The sequence below is a fragment of the Melanostigma gelatinosum genome (genome assembly GCF_949748355.1).
Source record: "Melanostigma gelatinosum genome assembly, chromosome: 14".
In the NCBI taxonomy this organism is placed as follows: Eukaryota; Metazoa; Chordata; class Actinopteri; order Perciformes; family Zoarcidae; genus Melanostigma; species Melanostigma gelatinosum.
Window position 1 is genome coordinate 10,649,076 of NC_136647.1, and position 22,825 is coordinate 10,671,900.

A 22,825-nucleotide genomic window follows, 5' to 3' on the forward strand; every position below is an offset into this window, starting at 1 on the left:
ACAGCAGAGAAACAAGTGAAAACTTTGCAAGCAACCAAACAAGGATTGGGCTCTCCTTCATACATATTTGTTGTGGACTGCTTGTCTGCTGATGGAAGGAAGAGTCTCCGCTGTTAATCCCAAACGACTCATGGTCAGAGCTTTATGTTCCAGCCTTCCTGTTTTACCTCAGATCAGTGCACTGCATCTTCCAAGCCTCATTCTGTCTGATGACGCCCACAACCACTATTGGTTGTTGCCTGCTGCCTTCTTGTGGATTCTTAGTTTTTTGTTTATTTTGTGATTTGCCTCTGATTTTGTAGAGGTCAGGGATGGTGGAAGAGGACGGTCATGTGCTGAAGGAGAAAACCGAGGCACGGACATCGGAATGCCACAGGCTGTGTCACTGCTGCCCTTTCTGCTGGCACTCATGGGATGTGGTGAGTCTCCCCAAACAACACTCTTAATAACACGACTGCACGTTTGAAAAGGCTGGCAGGATAATTGATTTTTGTTTATTCACTTGATCAAGCAAACACATGTTAACTTAAATGTGCTCTAACACCCTGGAGGGGGAAAAAAGGCAGAGGAACGAAGGGTGTAATGTCGGGTCAGCCTCTTCCTCTTCCCACACCCTCTGTGCTTTGTGAGGATGTGAGGTTTTCACAACAGGATTTACACACAACACGGCACAATAGCTCTTAAAATAATGTGCAACTGTGCGGCAACATTTTGACTTTTTCCCTGGATGCTGATCGGCCTATTGCAATTTAACTGGATGTCACCTGGACATGGGACATACCGTATATATCAATAGGCCTATATATACATAATTTGTTGTTCGATAACTGTGCATGGGATTTTGGTATCATAAATCATGATGCACACTTATTATGTTGTCAAAAGTGACACATTTCTCCCAGATTGATTTCTAAAATGTGTGTCAACTAGAAATGTTCCCATTTACTACCCAAACATTACAACTTAACATATTGTCCACCTAAACAGATATTTGTATCAATTATAGAACATGTTAATGACTCACTGCAGAAAACTGAGTCACAAACACACCTCTATGGCCACAGTAGCAGTCAGCTTTGCAAAGTCACATCAAGACAAACAAAGACAAAAAAAAGCAGATGTAGAAAATGCAGCAGATTTTTGTGCACGATGCATGAACAACAGGTGAAATGGTCTCTCTCTTTGCTTTATGTGACTCCTTTTCATCCTTCCCTGTAGCTTTGGCAGGGCTCAATATCTGGCCCTCCTACCACGTTGCCCTCAGCAACGCCAGTGTATTTGTGGACTTCAGCACAAAATCCAACAGCAGCACCATCCGCGACACGAGCCTTTCGCTGGTCAACACGGAAACCAACACCACCCTTCTGACCAGGACTATCCCCAACAGCCAATCGGCCGGTAGGGTGGAGTTCAACTGTTCTTGCTTCCTGTATGCAGGAACTTTCCGGTTCCTGCTGAGGCAGACCAGCATCACTGCTGTTTCTCGTGCTAATGGCACACACGGCGGTAGCGCAGAGAGCACTGCCTGGTGGTGGAGTTCAGAACTGCAGGTGCAGTGGCCCACCTTTCACATCGCTGTGGACAGGGCCGGAAACCACTCAGGATCATTTCAGGCAAGACAAACAAGATCTCAAACTTCAAACATTAAGGTTTGATGAGGACCAGATTGATCCATTCGTCTCTTCTTCTCTCTCTCTCTCTCCAGGTTGGGATATCCACCAATGAACACTTTCAGGCTTGCTCCAGCGGCACCGACTCGGCTCTCTTCTTAGAAGTCAGCTACATGGAGTACAACCAGATCGGGCGAATCAGCATCGACAAGGTCCAAGCCCGCACGCGACACCCAATCAAACCCCTCCGTTCCCAGAGTGTTGAGCTGTCCTGCGCCTTCCCCTTCACAGAGAGAGACTTCATACAAGTGGCTTTGCGATCTCCTCACGCAGCACAGGATGTGAAGAGCTCTGGACCGCTCTACCTGTCCCGCATCTTCTCCTATAAGCTGCTGGTGGAAAATACCAACGCTTACAGGACTGGTTGTGAAGGGACTATGACTGTTAAACTGATAACCCCACCTTGTGCTCACGTCAATGGGAAAGTATTGCTGTATAAGGATGCAGGTGTTGGGAGAGGGATTGCGGGTTCCTCGGGGCTGGAGGCAGGTGAAACAGCACTGGTGGGGTTTGGAGCAGAGGAGCCCTCTTCACCTCTGTTGGCCTTCAACTGGCTGACCCAGGGAGAGAACGAGACAGAATTCAACTGCTCTGTGTTTTACACTGGAAGGAACAAGTACTGTTTTCGCTTTGTTTTCAACTTCAGTCGCTCCCCCAGCCCCGCACAGACCTGTTTGGTGGTTCACAGGAGTGCAGGTGAGATGTAATAGATCGACAGATTTGGCACCTGCAAAGAATACATTTACACTGTGATTTTGTTGAAACCTGGAGGGAAAGAGTTACTCTTCTCTCAGTCATTAGTTCAGGAATGTCTTCATTAACGAGTAGGCAAAGGGCCTTTTTCATAGATGACATGTTTGACCGGCCAAAGTAAAACACAGGTGTTAAAATTTAAATGAATGATGGCTGAATTCCATTTAGCTGCTTTGGTTTCTGGGTCCTGATGTTGTGTCTGCTTGCTCACTGTCACACTGTCATTTAACATCTATAAATAGCAACATCCTGCTGAGATTGAACATTGCGTTATAAAAAAAAAAGATGACAGCCTCATAAGATTGTTTTTCTAACTTTTAGAAGCAAACAAAGACTATTTTAAGGCATGACTGAAAGTCTTTTTTCAGTTTTTCAAGGTGGAGGGTGACCTAATCCGTCTCAACGGAACATCATAATATAAAAAAACATGAAATCAGTGCCAACAAAGCATATCACCACAATGCAGAAAATAGGCATCGTAAACAGCTGACGGGCCGTGCCACTATTTTTATTCTTGTACATTCCCATGCATCCTAGTGTAACTAATACCACAGTGCATAATGTCACAGCACACTGAAGTGTCAGCCTCAGCACATAACTCATCGTTCTGTTATTTAGTGTGCAGATACACAACTGAGTCATTCATAAGAAATTATAATGTTCAACACCAGCAAATATATATACATATATATAAAGTTAGTGCTGCCTAATGTATAGGCAGCACTAACTTTAAGGCCATTTACCAATTAGACAATAAACCGTTGAATTGTCACATTCTAAATATAGTCCGATGCTTTTGTCGCTGTGTGTCCTCGCTTTGTATATTTTGGGGATGAAGCATTAACTGGTCGATGTCATGTGATATGATGGTTGCGTCTTTTTCAGCTCCATGTAGAATTTTTTTCTATTTGCTATATTTCTACTGGCTTTTTATTCCCTCAACATGATCCCAGCATTGCACGACATTCACATTAACAGCACATAATTAAGGCTTGCACACTTACTCATTTATCTGCAATTAAAACATTTTTGCCAATCTGCTTTTTCTGCAGAGTCAAGGGGCCCGTGGCTGCCGTGGAGTGTGTGCAGTGTGAGCTGCGGAGAGGGGGTGAGGGAACGAGTGCGTGAGTGTTTGCTGCCCTCAGGTGTGGAAGGGATGCAGTGCACTGGCATGGTGAAGGAACAGTCCCTCTGCTCGCTGGAGGACTGTGTTGGTCAGTCTTTTCATCCCTCATTCTCTCTGTCCCTTGATTTTCACTCTCTCATATTCCGTCATCTTTCTCCTCGTCAAAAAGAAAAATAGATGTGCTTTTGGAGCATACCATTTACATAACTGTCTCCCTTTTCTTGTTCCCAGTGGTGCCCGCTCCTTCTCCATCCCTCCCCCCCGTGGCTGTCGGAGTTGCCTCCCTGGGTGGTAACATGGTCGTGGTGGTCGGTATCTCCCTCTGCCTGGCTGTGATTCTGGCTACTGTTCTGGTGACTTTGTGGAGAAAGCTTTGCAAGACCCCTCGGTGCAGCTCTGTCCGCAGAGGCTCCATGCATTCCCCCGGGGGACGCAAGTTCTCCGACGAGGCGTCCATTTGTGGCCACAGCCTCCAGAGGCCCAGCCTGTCTGACGGCCACGGCCAACCGGGGGGCACGGGTGTGGGTGTAGCCCAGATAGACAGGCCTTCCCTGAGCAGTCAGCCTCTCTCACAGGACCCAGAAGGGCTGTCCCCCACAGGTCAGAAGGTGCTGCCACCAATATTTGGGTATGTTTAGAATATTCTTTACATTCATCACTGGCGAACATTATCGTCAAACCTTTTGTCACTCCCCCAGTCTTAGAAATAACAATATTGTCTCTCTAGGTACCATTTGGCTCAGCAGCAGTTGAAAGCAATGAAGAAGAAGGGGTTAAAAGAGGCAACACAGCTGTACCATGTCTCTTCCAGCCCTGTCCATGACACCGTGTTAGGGACATCTGCTTCACCCACAAACTCCCCCATTCCTACGCCAAGTGAATTCGCTCATCCCACACTCCCCGTGGGCCTCCAGGACGACGCTAACCACAATCCTTTTCGGGTTGCAACTCGCTTTTCTGAGCTGCCATCGCAGACTTCTAGGGTCCCGCCGGACAGACTGAGTCCCAGAGTGGAACTCGTCTTAGGTCCCTCTGCTCATGCAAGTGGGGGCAGCTCAAAATGGCGTGACCGCACTGCTGACTGGGTGGAGATGGTAGAGAGGAGTGGGTTAGTTGGTCTCAGAGGAGGAGGAGGAGGAGGAGGAGAAGAAGCCGGGATGGGAAAATCCTTTAATAAGAATCCAAATTTCCGCCGGACCTCCAGTTTTAACGACACCAAACCCCAACCTCTATCCTCTGTACACTCCAGACAGTTCAGAGAAAGGAGCATGACCCAGGTCAACTATCCAGCTTTATTTATGTGTTCATATATATGTATTGTAGATCATATTTTCTTAATTAACAGAGATTATACATTGTCCTTTTCAGGTTGGATCTCGGACCCTTCCTGAAGGAAGTTGTTGGAATAAAGGAGGATGGGAGAGGAAGCCGTACAGCTCTTACCCCATTCCAGAGCACGGGGCCCCAGAGTGTGCTAAATCCAGACCGCAGAGAAATGAGCAGAGGAAGCCCTGGATAGAGACAGCTGCTCCTTCTCACAGCAATGAGCTCAAACACACAGGAACCAACACAAACAACATTTCAGCATGTGAGAAACATGCCAAAGCAGAAGTCGGTGGCGCTCAGGACAGGCAAAGGAGTGGTGAGGCGGGAGGAGATGGAATCTCGGGGATCGGGGGTCCAGCCACGGGGCCCGTCAGCCTGAGTGTGGATCGCGCAGAGCGTGCTGAGCAGAACTGGAACCGTCGTGGCCCATCGCCTATCCAGAGGAACATCCTGGCCCGGAAATTGAAGGAGGCTCAGTCGTACTCTGGGGTCAAGGGGCGGCAGGGAGAGAGAAAAACACAACATTTTATTTTTTGAAAAGCTATTTAAGTTTCTATTTCAAAAAAACGTTTTTCCATTAAAATATTTCTTTATTGGAATTATTCAATTTTTTTTTATTTGATATGCATTATAATTTAACATATACTATCTTCAGAGTGTCTCTATAGCTTTCTTAATGTATCAACTACTGTTACAGTATTCACCATAAGTTAATAAGTCATATGTGCCCTGTCAATGACAGCATTCAAAACAGCACAGAAGACAGGTCAGTCTTCTTGCTCTACATTGCTGAATGTGCTTATTTTATCATGCTGTGAAGTCCCACTGTATAACATTGTGCTGTTGTGAAAGTCACTCTCACTGTGAAGTGACAATTTTCTATGTGTGACATCAGCAATGTCAACAATTTTTCAGAAGTCAGAACAGCAGTATGCAGTTGTAACTGTGTTTGAGGACAGTCAAAAATCAGTGAGGCATCGTGGCTGATTTGCCGTTTGTTTTATTGTTTGAGTAATTGTATACACTTCATAGAAAAGCAGTGGAATATAGAAGATACTGTACCGTCAACATTTGATTATGGTTTCAAATGACGAAACAATGGTTGAAGTTCAAATAGTAAGAAATTAAACACAACATCAGTCTTTCCCCTCATTTTTCTTTTTTCATTCTGAATCACGCAGGGGAATATGAAAGCAAGTCATTTTTACATTTCCCCTGCTCCACTGCCTGCGGCGTCCAAGAAAACCAGAGGCCGCACCTTCATGGTGGTGTGTCTGAGGGAATACCAAAGGCCTTTCCAGGTCCCCCACACCACCCCATCGTCATGCTGGCCCTTGTACTTCCCTTTGCTGTAGAACTTCCCATTGAGGTTGGCTGCATGACATCTACAGATAAAAGGTAAGTACACAATGTCAAGGATGCTGCAGTTTCCTGAAGACAAAATGAAGAAATTCACTCTCTTCATATGTAGTGTTTCAAACTGTTTGAAAAAAACCAGGCAGAACTAAACTCAGTACAGAAACTCAAACTGTATTTCCAGAAATGTGGTCATGCTTGTGCAAAATTCAAGCAGAAGGAAGATAACGCACAGAGCAATAGTGATACACACTAGGTTTTATTTAAAAAGTCTCACCTGTTGAACCACCAACCTGCCTTATTCTCCTCAGCACAGCTGCCCTGAAGGTAGCGGTCATTGTCCTGTTGATGACCGTCGTCAGTCACAGTCATCATTTCCACATTGTCATTATGACATGATATATTGGTAAAGAGGGATCGATGACTAACCTGATCTCTGGTGCTGAACTGCATCCCGCTGAGGCAAGCAGACCACTGCTCCACCATCCCCCCACCACCAGTCAGAGCATCTCCAGCTTTCCCACTATACGGCCCATACTGGAGACGATACTTATCCTGGAATAGGTATTCAGGGAAGGGATGTTTGTTGGGAATCACAGTTTCTTCTGAGACCAACAGAACTGTAAAACTGTTTATCTTACGGCCTCATCGGCGATCTTGAAGTTCTCATAAAATGCATAACTTCTCTGTCCATCCCAGTCCATTAGATCTATCTTCACCAGGTTCTTACCTTCAGGGAAAAGAAATACAGGCAAGAAATGAGAAGAAAAAAACCCAGCAAACCAGGCAGAACATTACAGAACAAAAATATTTCAAAATAAAATACTGCTTATAGAATTCTGGGAGTTAAATAATTTCTGACCCTCTGAGAGTAGGGAATACATGTGCTCATTCCCCAACCAAAACTCATCATTCCATAGTTTGAAGTCACCAAAGCCATCTCTGTAGTCTACCCAGTCTCTATAATGAGAATTAGGCAGATATATGACCTCACAACAACTGTGGAAAATCACCTACACAACACCTGCACTGTTTGCAAGGATGTTGAGAGATATAATATACTGTACGTAGGCTAGTTTCTTTGCTGAAATACCTGCTGAAGTCAACTTTTCCATGCCGACGTCTCTGAAACACCGTCCACCCTCCTCCATCCTCCATGTCACAGTAGGCCAAAAAAGGTTCCTGGTGTAATTTGGGTCTGATGCGGTAGTAACCGCTTGGTGGTCTCAGTCTGTCAAACAGCTCAGAGCAGTCTAGAAAGAAAGCATTGAAAAGGCTTTAAAGATGATTATCATCCTCACCATTGTAACTCATAATACACTTACTTCATGTTGCATATTAGGAACATATATCATTATTTCATGAAATGGCTATGTATATATTGGATGTTCCAAACTCTTACTTAAAATAAAGACCCAAACACTTATATGAGCTTTGCTTACCTTTGTCATAGACAATCAAACTGCCTCCAGGTGGAAGTGGTTTAATCTGCGTCATGTCAGAGCTGTCTAATGCCCCACTGCTGTTGTGGTTTACACCAGTGGCTGTGTCAGTTTCAGGTTTAGTATCAGCCAAAGCAGGTTGAAATGGCCAGATGTATTTGTGCATCTGCAAGTGCTCAACCTGCCAATTCCCGATCAAGAGTTTATTCTCCAGTTTCCTTATGCTGCGCTTGAGAGCTGCCACCTCCGGCCCGCACGATTCCACTGCCTTTAATAAGGAAAACCGATTTCAAGTTAAACATGACATTTCTACCCTTGTTTTAATACTAGAGGGGCCAGCAAAAGCATAGGGCCGCACCTACAGCAGGCATCTATGAAACACACTTTTATTTATATTGACTCTCTGGACTAGGAATGAGAGTTATTTTACAGCCCTGCGTGCAATTTATGCTTTTTGAACCAAATGGTGTCCATTTTCTATGTCAATACAAAAATAAAGATGCTGAAGCCCTTAACGAGTATAGGATAAGCTACATACTGACAACGGTGTAGAAGAGACCAAGGTTGGGCACACCAGAGCCAACAACAGCAGCACTGCCATGACTTTTAGGAAAAATTCCTTTGCTGCGATATCAGTCTGAAATATTCAACACAATAAGATTCAACAAATACTACAATTCTTCAAACTTCCTTCAAAATATCTGCAGCACAAGCCTACCTTCATTTCACGAAGTCTCCCCTTGTTTGCTCTGGGTTCAGTGTTCTTTTCCTCTGAAAAACATGTCAGTGTATTATTTATAGGCTGGGCTGGTTCTGCATGGTCCACATTAGAGGATCCAGACTCGACCAACCTTGCCAAACCATGAACTCCAGCCAGTTACCTTCTCCATCAACAATATTTGGGAAGAGTAGCTGATCCCAGACCTGCAAAATGTTCACATGGACAGAAAGTGTTGAGAGGACTCCATTTCTTAAATAGGAGGAGTACTGCCCTTTGTATTTTTCATATTTTCTTTCCTTTCAAAATGTGATGAACAAAATCTAAAAATGTGCATATATACATCCATGTTCTGCCAGATTACTCCCAAAGGACATATTGTCTTCATTAAACAGAAAACAGCGTGACCCTTATACAGTGGGTTCAGTTGAACATGTGTTGAACAAGCTTTCAAAAATCGCCCATATATCCTACATGTTAAGAAAAAAAGCATTAGGACAATGATTCCAAGTGGGCGAATGCAGCAGATAGAATAAAGAAAGTGATAACCGAAAGTGGACGTTCTAGTATGTGTACCATGAACTTAGTATATGTTAATATTACAGAATAGAGATAATCACATGCAAAAAGGAGATATAAAAAAAAAAAAAACACACAGGGTTTAGCAACCAAGACCAAAGAAAAGCGAATACGTTCTTCAATTCACTGCCTGGGTAGGCTGTAGATATGGCTCCCCCTATTGTTTGTAGTCGGTGGTAAATATATATATTTAAAATATAGATGTATATATTTTTTAAATTATAAATTTATATATATATATATATAAAACATAATTTAATCTAATTCATTTTGATTGACATGAATTTATCGTTGGCCATCTACATTTTAACACGCCATTTTGTCTGTTATGAATATGTATTGTTCCACCATGACCCTGGTTTTGAAAAGAACGATTAAAAGTACAAAAGAGTCAGTTAAATACTGGTGTAGCCTACCGGTTATTGTTCTATCTCAGACTGCAGTGTCTTTTTCCTTTAATTTAGGATTTCCCTGGAATTTTGCTGAAGTTGGACTTTTTTTTAATGGTTCACCTTAAACTGAAAAAAACATACATTTCCACAAATGCTAATTATTTACATGTGTTCGCAAATAAAAAGCAATGCTTTTGTCAGACCTCTAACTTTATACGTTTTGCAGCTAGACTTTGAACGCGCGTTTAATTACAAGCAGATGTTACAGAGAGGAGGGAGGTGTGAGACGGCTGTAGCCCCTTTTACGTTTGTTTTTCTTTTTAGAAAAGCTCCTCACAGGACGGTGACGGTAAGGCTCGGTCAGTTTTCGTGTCAACGAGTTCCTGAGGAGGATTAGATGAGTAAAGAGTAACGAGGAAAAAGAAAAAAAAAAGGGGCTGAGCGTTTTTCACTGAGATCCAGGAAGTCCGAAACCGCTACGTTTGCAAAAAAAAAACCAAGAGGAATAGTGGATGGAGAGAGAGAGAAAACAAATCTACCCGGTTAACCTTCGAACCGTCTTCCGTTGTCCCCACAAGGAGAAGTCACAAGACAAACTCCCGTGTCATTTCACGAATGACAGTCCGAACGGTAAGCAAGCGGCGAGAGTGCATCTAGTTTCTGTAATTTGGTTTAAACGGATAAACAAACAGTTGCGTGGAGGGCTCTCTGCACAAAGGAGCTGCAACGGGTGGTTTGTGTGGTTAACTCCTGTGCGTTTCATTTTTCTTAAAAAGGTAATAATGCATTGTGGGTTCCTCATTTTCTTAAGCAATTTGCACATGTCTTGCGTGTATGTTTTGCATCATCGGCTGCACCTGAATCAGCACATTGGTTGCTCGATTAGTTCTGGGACGCACTAATGCACTCCTGGATGCTGATTAGAAGTTTGATTGAAGTGTTTGTCTTTCTTTCAAAGATGCAGTATTTTATAATCAGGACGGCACTAACAAGTTTTTTTTATTTTGTTTGTCCTCTGGCTTGTCTCTATGTTTTACACTGACTTTTCAGCAACATGTCGAATAAGGAAGTTTAACAATCAAGAGAGTTTAATCGTTCAACACTCTTGTTTTCAAACGCAGAAACTACACGCTCAGACCAAAGCAATAAGGAAGACGCACACACCATGTCCTCTGTCTATTTCAATCCAGGGTCGGATTCAGGTGTAAATGGGTGAGGATTGTCATCTTTGCTGTTTTATGCGAGTGTGGTGATGTTGTTATGTTTTTTTTTCGGCCTGCATTTTGGGAGGATTGTCATCATCTATATCTCTATCTCTCTATCTATTAGAAACATTGCAAAGATGGAGGATGCTAAAGTTGAGATTGATGATGGAAAGGATGAAAGTGTGGTCCCAGACACAATGTATCAGTAAGTTTTTTTTTTTTTTTTTTTTTTTTTTTTTTTTTTACAGTTTTGTATACAACACTTGTATTCAGAAGGCAAGGCAAGTTTATTTGTATAGCACATTTCAACAACAAGGTAATTCAAAGTGCTTCACATGAAACCATTAAAAGCATAAAGGCAAAAGTAAAGGAGATTTAAAACATACATTGAAACAGTAATCGATGTCTCCCTGAGACATTACGCTGCACGCAATCAACCATACACTGCCGCAATTCTGCAATTACTCGCACACAGAAGGAGCATATTTGGTGGCAAACTTTCTTTTATCCTTTACAGCAATATCCGGAAGAAGATGGCACCTTTTGTTATGTCCTTTGGATTTCGGTAAGTCTGCTTTGGGAACTCTTTTGGAGCACAATTGCTAATGATGATTATTACTTACCTGGTAGTGTTTGATGGTTATTAAGTTTATCTGTCTATTCGTCCAGTATATTTGGCGTGATACTGATCCTCGTGGACTTTGTGCTGGTGATTGTGGACTTATCCCTGCCCGCCAAGAGCAGAGAGGTTGGAGATGCCTTAGAGGCCGTGTCCCTCACCATCTCCTTCTTCTTTCTCGCCGACGTTCTCGTGCGGGTCTACGTGGAGGGGTGAGTGAGCCACTTCTAAATCTTAAAAAAAATGTTTAAAAGAGTGACTCAATCATTCCCGGAGTCCCCTGTCAGCAGAAATCAAGTGTGATTCGCCGTTAGACAGGACGTTCTGAACAGGAAGCTGCACAGGAAATGTATGGCATGTACAGGGCTGTTCCTTGGGGAACATAATGAGTATCAATGATTTAAATACTTTCTACTCCAGTAATGTTAGTTTCAGACACATACTATTATTTGCACGTTGTGTGTTTTATAGGTTCAAAGTGTACTTCAGCTCCAAGCTGAACATCGTAGACGCTTGTGTTGTGGTAATCACGCTGGTGGTCACCATGATCTACACCTTCACTGACCTGTCAGGAGCCAGCCTCATCCCCAGGTACCTGCTTTCCCTGCTATTACTAGAAATGGCTGATACATTTGTGTTAGACATTGTGGTGAATAAAGAATTATAAAATGATGGAAGAATTTGAAAGCTCTGGAGGAATACTTGGATTTGGGTATAAAGGTTTGTGTTTAGTGCCTGGAGGTTAATTTGTAATGATCCTCAAATTGATGTTCTGTTGCTTTAATAAACCCACACGCTCATTGTCCACCCACACAGGTGTTTTCACTTATGTTGCCTGATTAGACCTTTTCTCAGGTGCAAACTGTGCTTTATCAACGTCTCCCTCAGTCTCCTGTTGATTTTGTTGCACCTGTTGGTGTGCGACCATTTACGCCTCCGTCCTAAGAGTTTGAGGACGCCACGTAATTCCTTGACACCAGGGTAATTGAAAACAATTACCCTAAAACACCAGGGTAACTGAAAACACCTGTGTGCACACCCACACAGGGCTATTTTATTTTTTAAAAGCCTAGATGAAGAATCCTGCTGTACAATAGTGCTACTAAAATTTGGGAACCCTTTCAGTCCAAATTTCTTAAATTTTTTTTCTTTTCCTGTAAATATGTTGCAAGGGTAAAGGCAATACTAATGCTATTGCTTCAATGGATTCTTTTTTATTTTTTAATTATATTATGAGGTTGTGATACACAATTCTTATATTAAAACTTTTCACGTCAAGTAGTGGTTCATTGAAAAATATAATTTGGTTTAATGCAGTGAACATCAAATGTAATATTTAGCATCTCGGGTATACTAATGTAATATCTGTCCACCATATTGCCTAACCCCAACATCAAACTACAGTCCTTACGAATAAAATCGGCCATAGTTTAGTAAAATTTGTATTTTTTAAGTACCTTAAAAGAATGTTGCGTAAATTATACTTGACGCCATTAAGGCGTTAATGTTTGTTTAATGATTCATAAGTATACTTTTTTTTTTTTTTTATTAATTCTTCATCAGGGTGGTGACGTTTCTCCGTTTCCTGAGAATAATAATCCTGGTGAGGGTTTTCAGACTGGCCGCTCAGAGCAAAGAGCTGGAGAAGGTCACCAGGAGGATGGTAAGATCGTCACCATGGATGCGTAGACAACTGTGAACCCCAAATGTCGTAAAAGTTCACTGGAGTCTTCAGGGATTTTTGCAGCGGTGTAGAAACAGTTTGCATTAAGATAGAAGAAAAATGTCTATTCCTTCCTGACCGTTGACTTGTTTTTTTTTTCAGGTTTCTGAGAACAAGCGGCGTTATCAAAAGGATGGATTTGACCTCGACCTTACCTATGTCACAGGTAGATGTTACATGCTGTGTGATGCCAAAAATTCATGTAGAAAAATTACACTTTTTTGTTTTAAGAAATGGAACATTTATTTGCATCCTAACCCGCTTCTTTAGAGCGCGTCATCGCCATGTCTTTCCCCTCCTCTGGGAAGCAGTCATTCTACAGGAATCCAATCAAGGTAATTCTGACACAACCAGGGTACACGGTTGCACAGCTTCAATCTAATTACACTCACCAATTTCAAAAATGAATCCGTTCACAGGCACCATTGTCACAAAGAACTTCCAACATAAAGTAGAACCACAGACTTCTAGGTATTCACACGCCTCCACGGGAGTCTTGACCTGTTCCTCCTCTCTTTCTGTGTAGGAGGTGGCGAGGTTCCTAGACACTAAACATGAAGGCCACTATAAAGTTTACAACCTGTGCAGTAAGTTGGCAGCTCCTCTCGTCACATGTGCTGCATTGAACGACACAAAGCCAGTTAATCTCATGTTTTGTTTCCAGGTGAGAAAGGCTACGACCCCCAGTTCTTCCACTACAAGGTTGAACGGGTGTTCATTGATGACCACAACGTCCCCTCGTTGGAGTGAGTAACATTTTCTGTTGTGATGTGCGGTTTTTTTTATTTTTTTATTCCACCCCTCCCTTTCTGTTTGTAATTATACTGAAGTAATTTAGATTACAGATATGCAATAGAGCCTTTTGTTACTGTAGTTACGATATTGATGCATGAGATTGAATTTTTTGACACAACCACTGTGATTGGTGGCGTCAATAAAGTGTATCTTATCTTATTATCGGTATGTGTACTGACTGAGTATTCTGAACACGTACAGAAACGGGATGTATCACTAACTACCATTGCGAGTTGTACAATAGCCAGCTTATCTCACTTTGTTGTCTGCTACTGTATCTGTCTCAGGGACATGTTGAAATACACTGCAAACGTGAGGGAGTGGATGTCTGCTGATCCCAAAAACATCATTGCTATTCACTGTAAAGGAGGGAAAGGTGAGGCCAAAGATCCCGACTTGTTTCATTGTCGTTTTTATGAATTATCTGACTTGAACAAAGACGTTAGTTTGGTGTACAGTTGCTTACGTTTCACACTTAGTTTACCCGCTGCTGCTGCTCTCTTTCACAGGTCGCACAGGTACTATGGTGTGCACCTGGTTTATTGACAGTGACCACTTTGAGAGTGCAAAGGTACGTCTCTTTTAGTTTGAGAGTTGTTAAAGCGAGGGTTATTATTGAATCGGCAAAACTTTTTCAAACCTTTCCTTGATATTCATTTCTGTTTTGTCCACCAGGACAGTCTGGATTATTTTGGTGAGAGGAGGACAGACAAGAGTCAGAGCTCCAAGTTTCAGGGAGTGGAGACGCCCTCTCAGGTTAGAGCCAGATGCATAGAATAGAGGCATTTATCTCGAACTTTTACTGTTGTAGGACTGTGTAGAATAAAAAATAAAATACAAAGTCTGACTGGCACCTCCTAGAATTTTTAAGCTATGAATGACAGAAGGGGTGAAAGCAACAAATAGAAATGACTCACTTTTCTACACACGGGAACTTTCATCATCAAAATAGGTACTACAATCCCTAGCAGTAACATAACTTGCCATATATACTGTGTATATAATGTACATGCAGTTATAAGCTTGTTATTCTTGACAGTTAGACACAGTGAGTGAATTCTCAGAAGAGAAAATGAACGAGTTTTCCTTCTAAAACCACAGACTCTGTTTGAAGATGTTTTGTTTCTGTGATGACTGTGAACCACAGAGCCGGTACGTGGGCTACTACGAGACCATGAAGACCAAGTTCAACAGACAGCTGCCTCCACCTAAAAGCCTCACGATCAAGAGCATCCGCATCCACTCCATAGCAGGTAAACCCAGCAAAAGCCATGTAACTTTATGCTTTACATATCTTTGTTCCTGTGTTAATACCTACTTTTATTTATTTTTTGCTTTCACCCAGGTGTGGGTAAAGGTGATGGCAGTGATCTCAGGGTTAAGATAATTGTGAAGAAAGAGCTGGTATTTCAGTGTGTGTGCGCCAAACAGGACAACTGCACAGTGAGTCACACACACTCCGCACATGCACTCATCGGGTCGTATTTATTTGTTGAACGTGTGAATGTTTTTTTTAGGTATTTCCTGATGTGGGCAATAACGCAGCAGTCATCAGCCTACAGAATGGGCCTGTGGTTGAAGGGGACGTGAAAGTCATGTTTGAGTCCAGTGCTGTGAGTGCTTTCGTTTACATCGACAAACTACAGCAAGTAAAGCTGGTGTTCAGCTCGAGTGTCCTATGATTGTCCTTTGTGTTCATCCTTCCCTTTAGGGTCTGCCAAAAGGATACGAAGATGTTCCGTTCTACTTCTGGTTCAATACGTCTTTCATAGAGGACACCAAGTAAGTCTCTGATGCAATGGTTTCTTTAGCTCTTGACTCGATAGTTTTCCTATACCGTTTTGACGTTAGTGCTGACTGTGAACTCTTCATTCCCTCCACAGGCTGTTTCTTCCCAGAGACGAGCTGGACAACCCACACAAACCGAAGATGTGGGACCTGTACAAGGAGGACTTTGGTGTCACCATGCTCTTCTCCGAACCATAAAAAAGCCCTTTGGAAAGATGAACAGCATTAAATGGCTTGTTGCTGTTGTACTTTTAATCATGGATGCTGAGCAGAAATTGGTAGATTGAACACTAACTCAAATGAATGAGTTCATAGAAAAGCCTAAAACTACTTATGTTCAAATGTTGGATGATCTTGAGGGTAGCGCAGTCCTCCACTGAATCAAATCTTGTAGACTGCAGTGTTGCTCTGATGAGCCGTGGCACTTAAACTGAAATGTATAATAGAGGGATATGTGGAAAAATGACCATTAAATGTCTTGCAGTGAATCTGTGTGGGGTTATTTTGGGTGTTCTAAAATCAGAACACTTGCACCTGATGAAATCATAATGCTTATAGGTTGTGCTGTATTTCTTGAGTCTGGAACTACTTCCCAGTGTAATGAATCTCTTCTGAATGATTTGGTTGATTTTAAACGAGCTATTTCTCAAATGCACCATGTCTAGCTACTACTGAATGCAGTGGTTTTAGTGAAGAGAATCGGATGAAAATGTTCTTAGTGAGGCACCAGTGGAAACCACACCTGTGTGTGACTGCCATGAGATGCCTACACATTGCTTTCAGATTGCTCTGCATCCACACGGCAACCTTTGAAAACTGATATCACGTGACCATTAACGTACACTGGGCATGCGCGTGACGGTGTAAACAGAAAGATTGGTTGCTTCGTAAAAAAGTGAGGAATGGGTTGTTTGATACTTGAGATCTTCTAAATGTGGAAGTTCGTGGAAAGTTTTAGAAGTTTTATTTTTCAGACTTAGTTACAGCGCTGCGGGTCTCACACCAAATTTACTTTAAAAACACTTTCACGTATAGATTATGGGTCCATAAATGTGGTCAACACATCTCGCTCGTTTCCTCGTCTGTTCTCACTCGTAGCTCTGCTGGCGGCTGAGCCATCTGTCCTACTGGATAGTATTTACTGCTAACCATGGCTTCAGACAGCCGCTTCCTCCGTAATAATGCAGACTAACTGAACAGCTGCTGGTAAAGACAAGGTCAGCAACACCTGCAATCAGTTGTCCATGTTAAAGTAACCCGGTAGTCCATCGGTAATCAATGTTTGTGAGCTTCCGGGTTAGGGTCACACGATAGGCATGTGACGAATCAGTGAAGGATACGTCATGACTGCTAAGAACCAATCACGTAGCGAACGCGGATGCGGGCGTCATCGTTTCTGAATGTCAGTTTCGTCCGTCCACACGAAAACGCAACCCCGGAGTTTTCAAACTCCTCCGTTTACGGTGCTCAAACTGGCGTAGTATGGACGCTCAATGTAAACGTAGCAAAGCATGCATTTCCAAACAAAAACGCAGTAATGTGGACATGCCCTCAGTTTCTGCATTGTTAAGTCGTAGGTATGTGACTTCTCGCCATTTCAGAAGAAGGGTAGGTAGCAGGTAACTTAATTCTTACAATATACAAATCAACAGTTGCTTTCACCAATGTATCGCTACAAAAAAGTGCTTTTTCATTTGCATTTCATGTTTATCCCCTCAAAGCAAACAAGTAGACAACAGTATCAGATTACATCTTTTATTCATAAGTAATACAATCTCGTCACATTGTTCATGTTACACCACAGGCCGCATAGACTAAGAGCTGATAGCCTTCCCATGCTTGTCACACTTCGTAGCAAACCTGAACGTTAACAAGCCAAACAATTAAAGTGCAGACTGCGTTAAACCTCAGTGGCTACAACACTATTTTTACCCTCCTATATCTCGTGTTGAAGAAGTGGTTTCTGAGGCAGATCGTGCTCTGATTTAAAGTAAATACTGTACTGGCCTAAATCCCCACCAAAACAAAAAATTAAAGTGCAGATGAAGGAAGTCAAAGTGACTGGGCAGAGATAGTTTGCTACTTAGAAGCTCTGCAAAGCTCAAACATGAGATCCATTATTGCACCACATTCAATTAAGTATCTGCTTTACAAAGTGTCTGCGTCACAATTTACGAGAAATTAGAATTTGAGGATGTTCTCAAGTTTATCTTGAGATTCATTTCAAGCTATTCTTCAGAAGAGCATTTTAGAGTCACAAGATTGTTGCTAAGGATAGATATGTAAAAAATGTTCCTGATACAAGGCACCAAGTACAACAGAATTGCCAAAATCTTGACATTGGCGCAACTAAACTCCTGCAGTTTTCTGAATTTCAAGTAAACAGAATACAGTTCAGGGCCATTTCAAGCAGTCTTTACGAAATTGACATTTCAAAACCCAAAGCCTGTTACAATCAGTCAGCCGTCTTTGTAGAAACATGACTGATAACACAAGGCATAACTAAGAGTTCTTCAGACATGTCAGGTTCTCAAAATCCACATCAACCGTCAGAGTAATGATGACTAGCTCTCGTGACTTTGCTCTTAAACAATCCTTGTTGAACAACCAGCAACAAAAAAATACACTTTGGCAGAATTTCAGATTCGGTCAAACGTTTCCCTCACCGAGACAGTCAGTCCAGACCTCCTCTGGTCAACAGAGGGTTTTTCTGGCGGCCCGCGCCAAGTTTCCTCCAAAACCATTGATGAAGTCGCACTGCTCCAGCTCGTCGTATCGCCCGCTTCGCAGAAAGCAGAGCAGAGTGGTTTTGCACATCTCCTGGCAGGGCGCTGACACGTGTCCTTTAAATCTTAAGTACCAGAACTTCTGGAAGACCCGGTCATCTTTGATAAAGGTCTGCAGCATCCCGTCGTAGTCGGAAGGGAACAGACTTGTCAGCCCGTAGGCCTCGGTGGCGCGGTACAGCAGTGTCCATTTGGGGTTCTGTTCCGGGCTACTCGGTGCTCCTGGACTGTGGTTGGCCTCCGTGAGGTTCAGGATGTAAGTTTCATGGTCGAGCACCAGCCTGGAACTGCCTTGGTAGTTCCCATCCACATAGTAGACACGGAAGCCTGGAAAGAAGACAAATTATGATATTTAGCCGTGTGTTGCTTCTGAAACGTTGGGAGGTCATTGAACTAGTTTATGAACTCACCTGGGTTAAGATTAATGTAAGTAGTGACACTGGGCGCAATGAACGCCACTCCCAGTGGGCGGGTCATGGTTTCCTCGTCATAAAACATTTGGAACTCATCGAGGTGCGTGTGGCCGAAAAACTGTCCAGTAACTGTGCTTTCATATCTGGGAGAAAATAAAGAGGATGTTACCCAAGAAAGAGAAACCTTTACAACTGCTCTCATCCGTCACATGCAGCAGCTTTAACCACAGCAGGTCACCGACCTTTAAATAAAACTAAAATATATATTGATTAACTAAAGCTGACACACAAAACCACACGACATCTGATCTAGCCATGCAAACAAAGAGGAAGTGACACAAGCGCCGCTTGTTTAGTGTTCACATCTTCATGTCCTCTGCTCGTAAACAGAGAACGCTGCACTGCTCCTCCAGTCTTCACTGCAGCAACTTCAAACAGTTCAGGGATAAGACATCTTTAGGTTTACATGATCAGTGTAGCTACCTGTTGACAATGTGATAGTAGTTCCAGCTCCAGCTGCCAAGACACAGGCCAGGTGGAATGTGACCAATTATATGGACCTAAAATAAAGAGAAACATGTTAAAAACCAGCGAATATAGGAAAGTAAAATGTCGAAGCCATAGAGTCTTTCCCCACATCTAGAATGCAGCACATAGCTTGGGTAGGAGCTGGACCACACGAACAGTTTGATTGCTTTTACAATGTTTCGTGACCAAATGTCTTCAGTCCTTTTGTTCTTGCTGCTCACCTTCTCTCCCTTGTCCTCACTGGCCTGCAGAATATGGACCAGCCACTGCAGCTGGTTAGCGGGATCAGTAGAGTTCACCATCAGCCAGAAGTTCTCTCGAGCACAAAAGTTCATGTTGAGAGAGACCACCCTCAGGCCGGGCTGAATCTCCATCGTGTAGAATCCTCCATATCTGAAATTACATCAAGAGACATAGCTGAAGGATGCAAAGTTCATTTCAGCACTGGAAAGCCTCTATATAGCGAACAATATTCGGAGGAATGAGACTACTTCTGATTGCGAAAAGTGGGACGTAAACTACAAAAAGGTGAAAACATCTGCCGAAAACAGCTCATTATCTGGAATAAACTTTTTATTTAACAGTACTTACGCCTCATCTACAGGGCGGCATGACCTGCAGAGCAAAGTCACACAAAAAAAACAACATTTAGGTACAATAAAACTATTTACCTTAAAGTCTTCAAAGCCTGCTTTGGTAACCACGGTGCCCATTCCTCTGCCATTGTATCGTAGAGCCAGGAGCAGGATCGGTTGCCATGAACAAATGGTGGGGGGAAGCTGTTGACTGGTGTGCTCTCATGGTTCCCTATAGCAGGGTACACCGTCACGTTGGGCCCCAGGTGTCTGGACACGGGGGGGGGGGGGGGGGGGGGGGAGAGAGTCAATAGCCATTTGGATCAATTCTAGAGGCCTGTACTATGAAGCATGATTTGGGGTAAGTGAGGAGTTTCATGGTTACAACGCTGGTTTGTTCACTTATTACCAGGGTACATTGCCACTTGTACTTTTTTGGATTGTGGGTCAGAATCAGGTTAACTTCTCTCAGCCCGAATTATGAGTTTGCAAGATGTGTCGCTCTGCCGACTTGTCCATTATTTTGATTGGTCATACACGGCAAACGTTGCCCCCTTTTAAGTAAATGCATTCACAGCAAGATTGGGAAACCTGTGTTGACAGAGGGTTGATAACCACAGCTGTGGGACCGCCGAGCGCGATTGTGAAGCCCAATAATCGAACGAGATATCCTCGGTATGTAAACTTGCTTCATAGCACGGGGCTCAAGTAACACATGACAAACAAAGCAGCAGCAAAATCATTCCCAAATGTTATCAGCATGTTTTGAGCCACTTTGAGATTAAATTCAAAGAAACTGCTTTGTCCAGAAATTCCAAAAGCATTACCAGAGACATGTGATTCTATGAAAAACTAGCTAAGCGGTGAAGTTATCAGCAGTAATAGGGAGCGTACACTCCACTCGGTCATGTGTGAGAGCAATTATGTTTCTCTTGCATCAAAATATTCAATCCTAAAAGGAAAATTACTTGTGGATGAGCCTGGAGATGACCGTAAGCTCCGACAGCTGCTGTTTCCGGGTCTGAGACCAAACATTGTGCGCCGGTATGTCTCCGGTCCAGTAGACCCAGTCCCAGGGCCCGTCTTTGACGGCGTTCTCCAGGAGGTTCTCCACCGTCCGTAGAGGCACATCACACTTACTGTAGGTTCCCCAGAACCCGGCCTCCCTCTGCCGCCAGCTGGGAGAGCCTGAGTCACTGCGACAACACAGAGGGTGCTTGCAGTCTCCGGCACTGCCGGCTACGTACGCCTGTCGGTGGAGAGGATTACATTTAGAAACGGGGCTTGATCCAAAGCCAAGTGACCCAAAATCCTACAGATTTCTGGTTAGTCATTGCCAATTTCCCAGAGAAAACAGCAACTATACTTTGAAGTAAATCAGTAACTTCCACTTTTGTTTTTAGGGGGTAGATTGCAGTCCTTGAATTCATACTGGCAGACCTCTCAACGACACTCACCTGGTCCCAGTGGATGTCCGTTAGAAACAGGACCCTGCTCTGTGGAGAGCCAGGTTTGGGAAGAACGGGGGGTGTAACAGCGGGCTTGGGGACCTTCGGCAGGGTGATGTTCCACGGGGCATAGATGTCAAACTTGCCACAGGAAGGGCCCACGAGCAGGGCGCACGCTTCAGTGGGCCACAGCACGGACTCCTCCACAGCCCGGATGAAGTCGTCCCGGAACAACTCCGTTATTTGTCGACACACCTGCTCGTCGGCCAGATGGAGACGGATACATGCCTCTCCCACTGCACGGGCCACTCGCTCTTCATTCATGTTAGTCTAGGAGAGGTAATAAAGAATACAATTACCGGTAAATAGGATTACTTGAGGTCAACAAAGAGATCATGTGATCAAGATGTCTCAAGGATGTTTTCGTGCCAATTCAGCAATACACAATCACACAGGGAGATATAGATTTTCAAGAACATTGAGTGGACCTTCTCCAATATAGCCGTTCTAAAGATAGATAGACGAAAGATTACAGCAGGAATGTTTTATTAAACTGCATTACTTTAAGATAGGCGTACCCACTAAACCAGCAACTTAGTCTAGAACAAGATACCCCATCAAAACCACCTTGCTCATGAAGGGTAACTGTTTAAATACATCATTACTTATTTCTAGCATCCTCTTTAGTATTCTGGGTGAGATATGCTCAAACATTTACCAGCAGGGCGACATCGAGGATGGTGAAGGCCGCTTTGCACAGGGGACAGGTGAGATTTCCCCAGTTAAACCCCACACTTTGACGGGTAAACCGCTCCAGGAACACCAGGCCGGGCTGCTGCGGGGTCGGTGCGGGATGACACGAGCCAGACAGCGGCCACGTTAACACGAGAGAGCAGGCTAGGAGTCCAAAGGAGGGCAGCAGGATGGAGAGCTTCATCGTCCTGACTGACAGCAGGAGTCCTCCGAGAACGGTTTGCGTTCAGTCTGAGTGAGGGAGAGGAACAAACAAAGCAGAAGGCGAGAGGTGTCACGGAAGTAACACTCGGTGTAGTTTAACACTTCACGTTCAGAAGAAATGACTCATACACCCACAAACGTATTTGAAAAAAGGGGCTTCAACACAAAACCGGCAAACCGCTTGCTAACAAGGTCGCTAGCTCGCTACTCTTTTGCCAATGTAACGTCACGTTACCTCCAAAAGAAAAGTGCAGACCAGACGGTCTTCGTCGTCTTCTCAGGCGATGCAAGGCGGTCCCGTTTCCACTTCGACAAACTGTAACGTTAGCCTGGCGGAACCGCAGCGTACTGTCTGTCGACGGGACTCTGCTTGTTGTGAAGTGGCGCTCTGTCTCGTGAAAGGCACAGGCAGTCAGGTGACTCGTCACGTGCCACACTTTTTTTTTTGCTCCCAAGCAAATGAATTGTAACTTTGGATAATGCATTGATCTTTCCACATCCTATTTTGACAGTAACTACTCTCATTATGCACCAGTTACACAGTCGCTTAATCAAAAAAAAAAAAACTGTTTAACTTTAAATTCCCAACATAAACCCAAAGTTACACCCACTCCCACATACCCATA

At 43.5% G+C, this 22,825-nt stretch overlaps 4 protein-coding genes across 5 annotated transcripts; 2 read left to right on the top strand and 2 right to left on the bottom strand.

Annotated features, from left to right (window-relative positions):
- Window positions 1-367: 367 nt before the first annotated feature.
- Window positions 368-5,068, top strand: thsd1 (thrombospondin, type I, domain containing 1; the record flags this gene model as incomplete). The annotated part of the gene is made up of 7 exons (XM_079283327.1): window positions 368-419; window positions 1,219-1,613; window positions 1,706-2,366; window positions 3,476-3,637; window positions 3,781-4,177; window positions 4,277-4,657; window positions 4,918-5,068. The coding sequence occupies 7 exons, from the start codon at window positions 368-370 to the stop codon at window positions 5,066-5,068; spliced, it is 2,199 nt and encodes a 732-aa protein (XP_079139453.1).
- Window positions 5,017-11,265, bottom strand: fgl1b (fibrinogen like 1B). The gene is made up of 12 exons (XM_079282894.1): window positions 11,191-11,265; window positions 8,525-8,597; window positions 8,392-8,444; window positions 8,212-8,310; window positions 7,674-7,941; window positions 7,325-7,484; window positions 7,094-7,191; window positions 6,873-6,961; window positions 6,661-6,786; window positions 6,509-6,573; window positions 6,084-6,260; window positions 5,017-5,359 (listed from the first exon to the last, which is right to left on the bottom strand). The coding sequence occupies exons 2-12, from the start codon at window positions 8,535-8,537 to the stop codon at window positions 5,131-5,133; spliced, it is 1,377 nt and encodes a 458-aa protein (XP_079139020.1). The 5' UTR covers window positions 8,538-8,597; window positions 11,191-11,265; the 3' UTR covers window positions 5,017-5,130.
- Window positions 9,761-15,970, top strand: tpte (transmembrane phosphatase with tensin homology). Of its 2 annotated transcripts, none has more exons than XM_079282891.1 (19): window positions 9,761-9,992; window positions 10,484-10,574; window positions 10,692-10,772; window positions 11,085-11,132; window positions 11,237-11,398; window positions 11,658-11,777; window positions 12,750-12,849; window positions 13,012-13,075; window positions 13,180-13,244; window positions 13,436-13,496; window positions 13,574-13,655; window positions 13,992-14,080; window positions 14,214-14,275; window positions 14,380-14,460; window positions 14,852-14,957; window positions 15,050-15,147; window positions 15,222-15,317; window positions 15,416-15,486; window positions 15,588-15,970. In XM_079282891.1, the coding sequence occupies exons 1-19, from the start codon at window positions 9,875-9,877 to the stop codon at window positions 15,688-15,690; spliced, it is 1,698 nt and encodes a 565-aa protein (XP_079139017.1). In that variant the 5' UTR covers window positions 9,761-9,874; the 3' UTR covers window positions 15,691-15,970. The 2 variants fall into 2 exon arrangements, with proteins under 2 accessions (XP_079139017.1, XP_079139018.1); XM_079282892.1 differs by lacking the exon at window positions 9,761-9,992 and adding an exon at window positions 10,018-10,138.
- Window positions 15,971-17,233: 1,263 nt separating this feature from the next.
- smpd1 (sphingomyelin phosphodiesterase 1) lies at window positions 17,234-22,570 on the bottom strand. The gene is made up of 9 exons (XM_079282996.1): window positions 22,435-22,570; window positions 21,961-22,226; window positions 21,252-21,572; window positions 20,763-21,043; window positions 19,891-20,064; window positions 19,441-19,612; window positions 19,175-19,251; window positions 18,689-18,834; window positions 17,234-18,605 (listed from the first exon to the last, which is right to left on the bottom strand). Exons 2-9 carry the CDS (start codon window positions 22,177-22,179, stop codon window positions 18,187-18,189), a joined length of 1,809 nt encoding a protein of 602 aa, XP_079139122.1. The 5' UTR covers window positions 22,180-22,226; window positions 22,435-22,570; the 3' UTR covers window positions 17,234-18,186.
- Window positions 22,571-22,825: the final 255 nt, after the last annotated feature.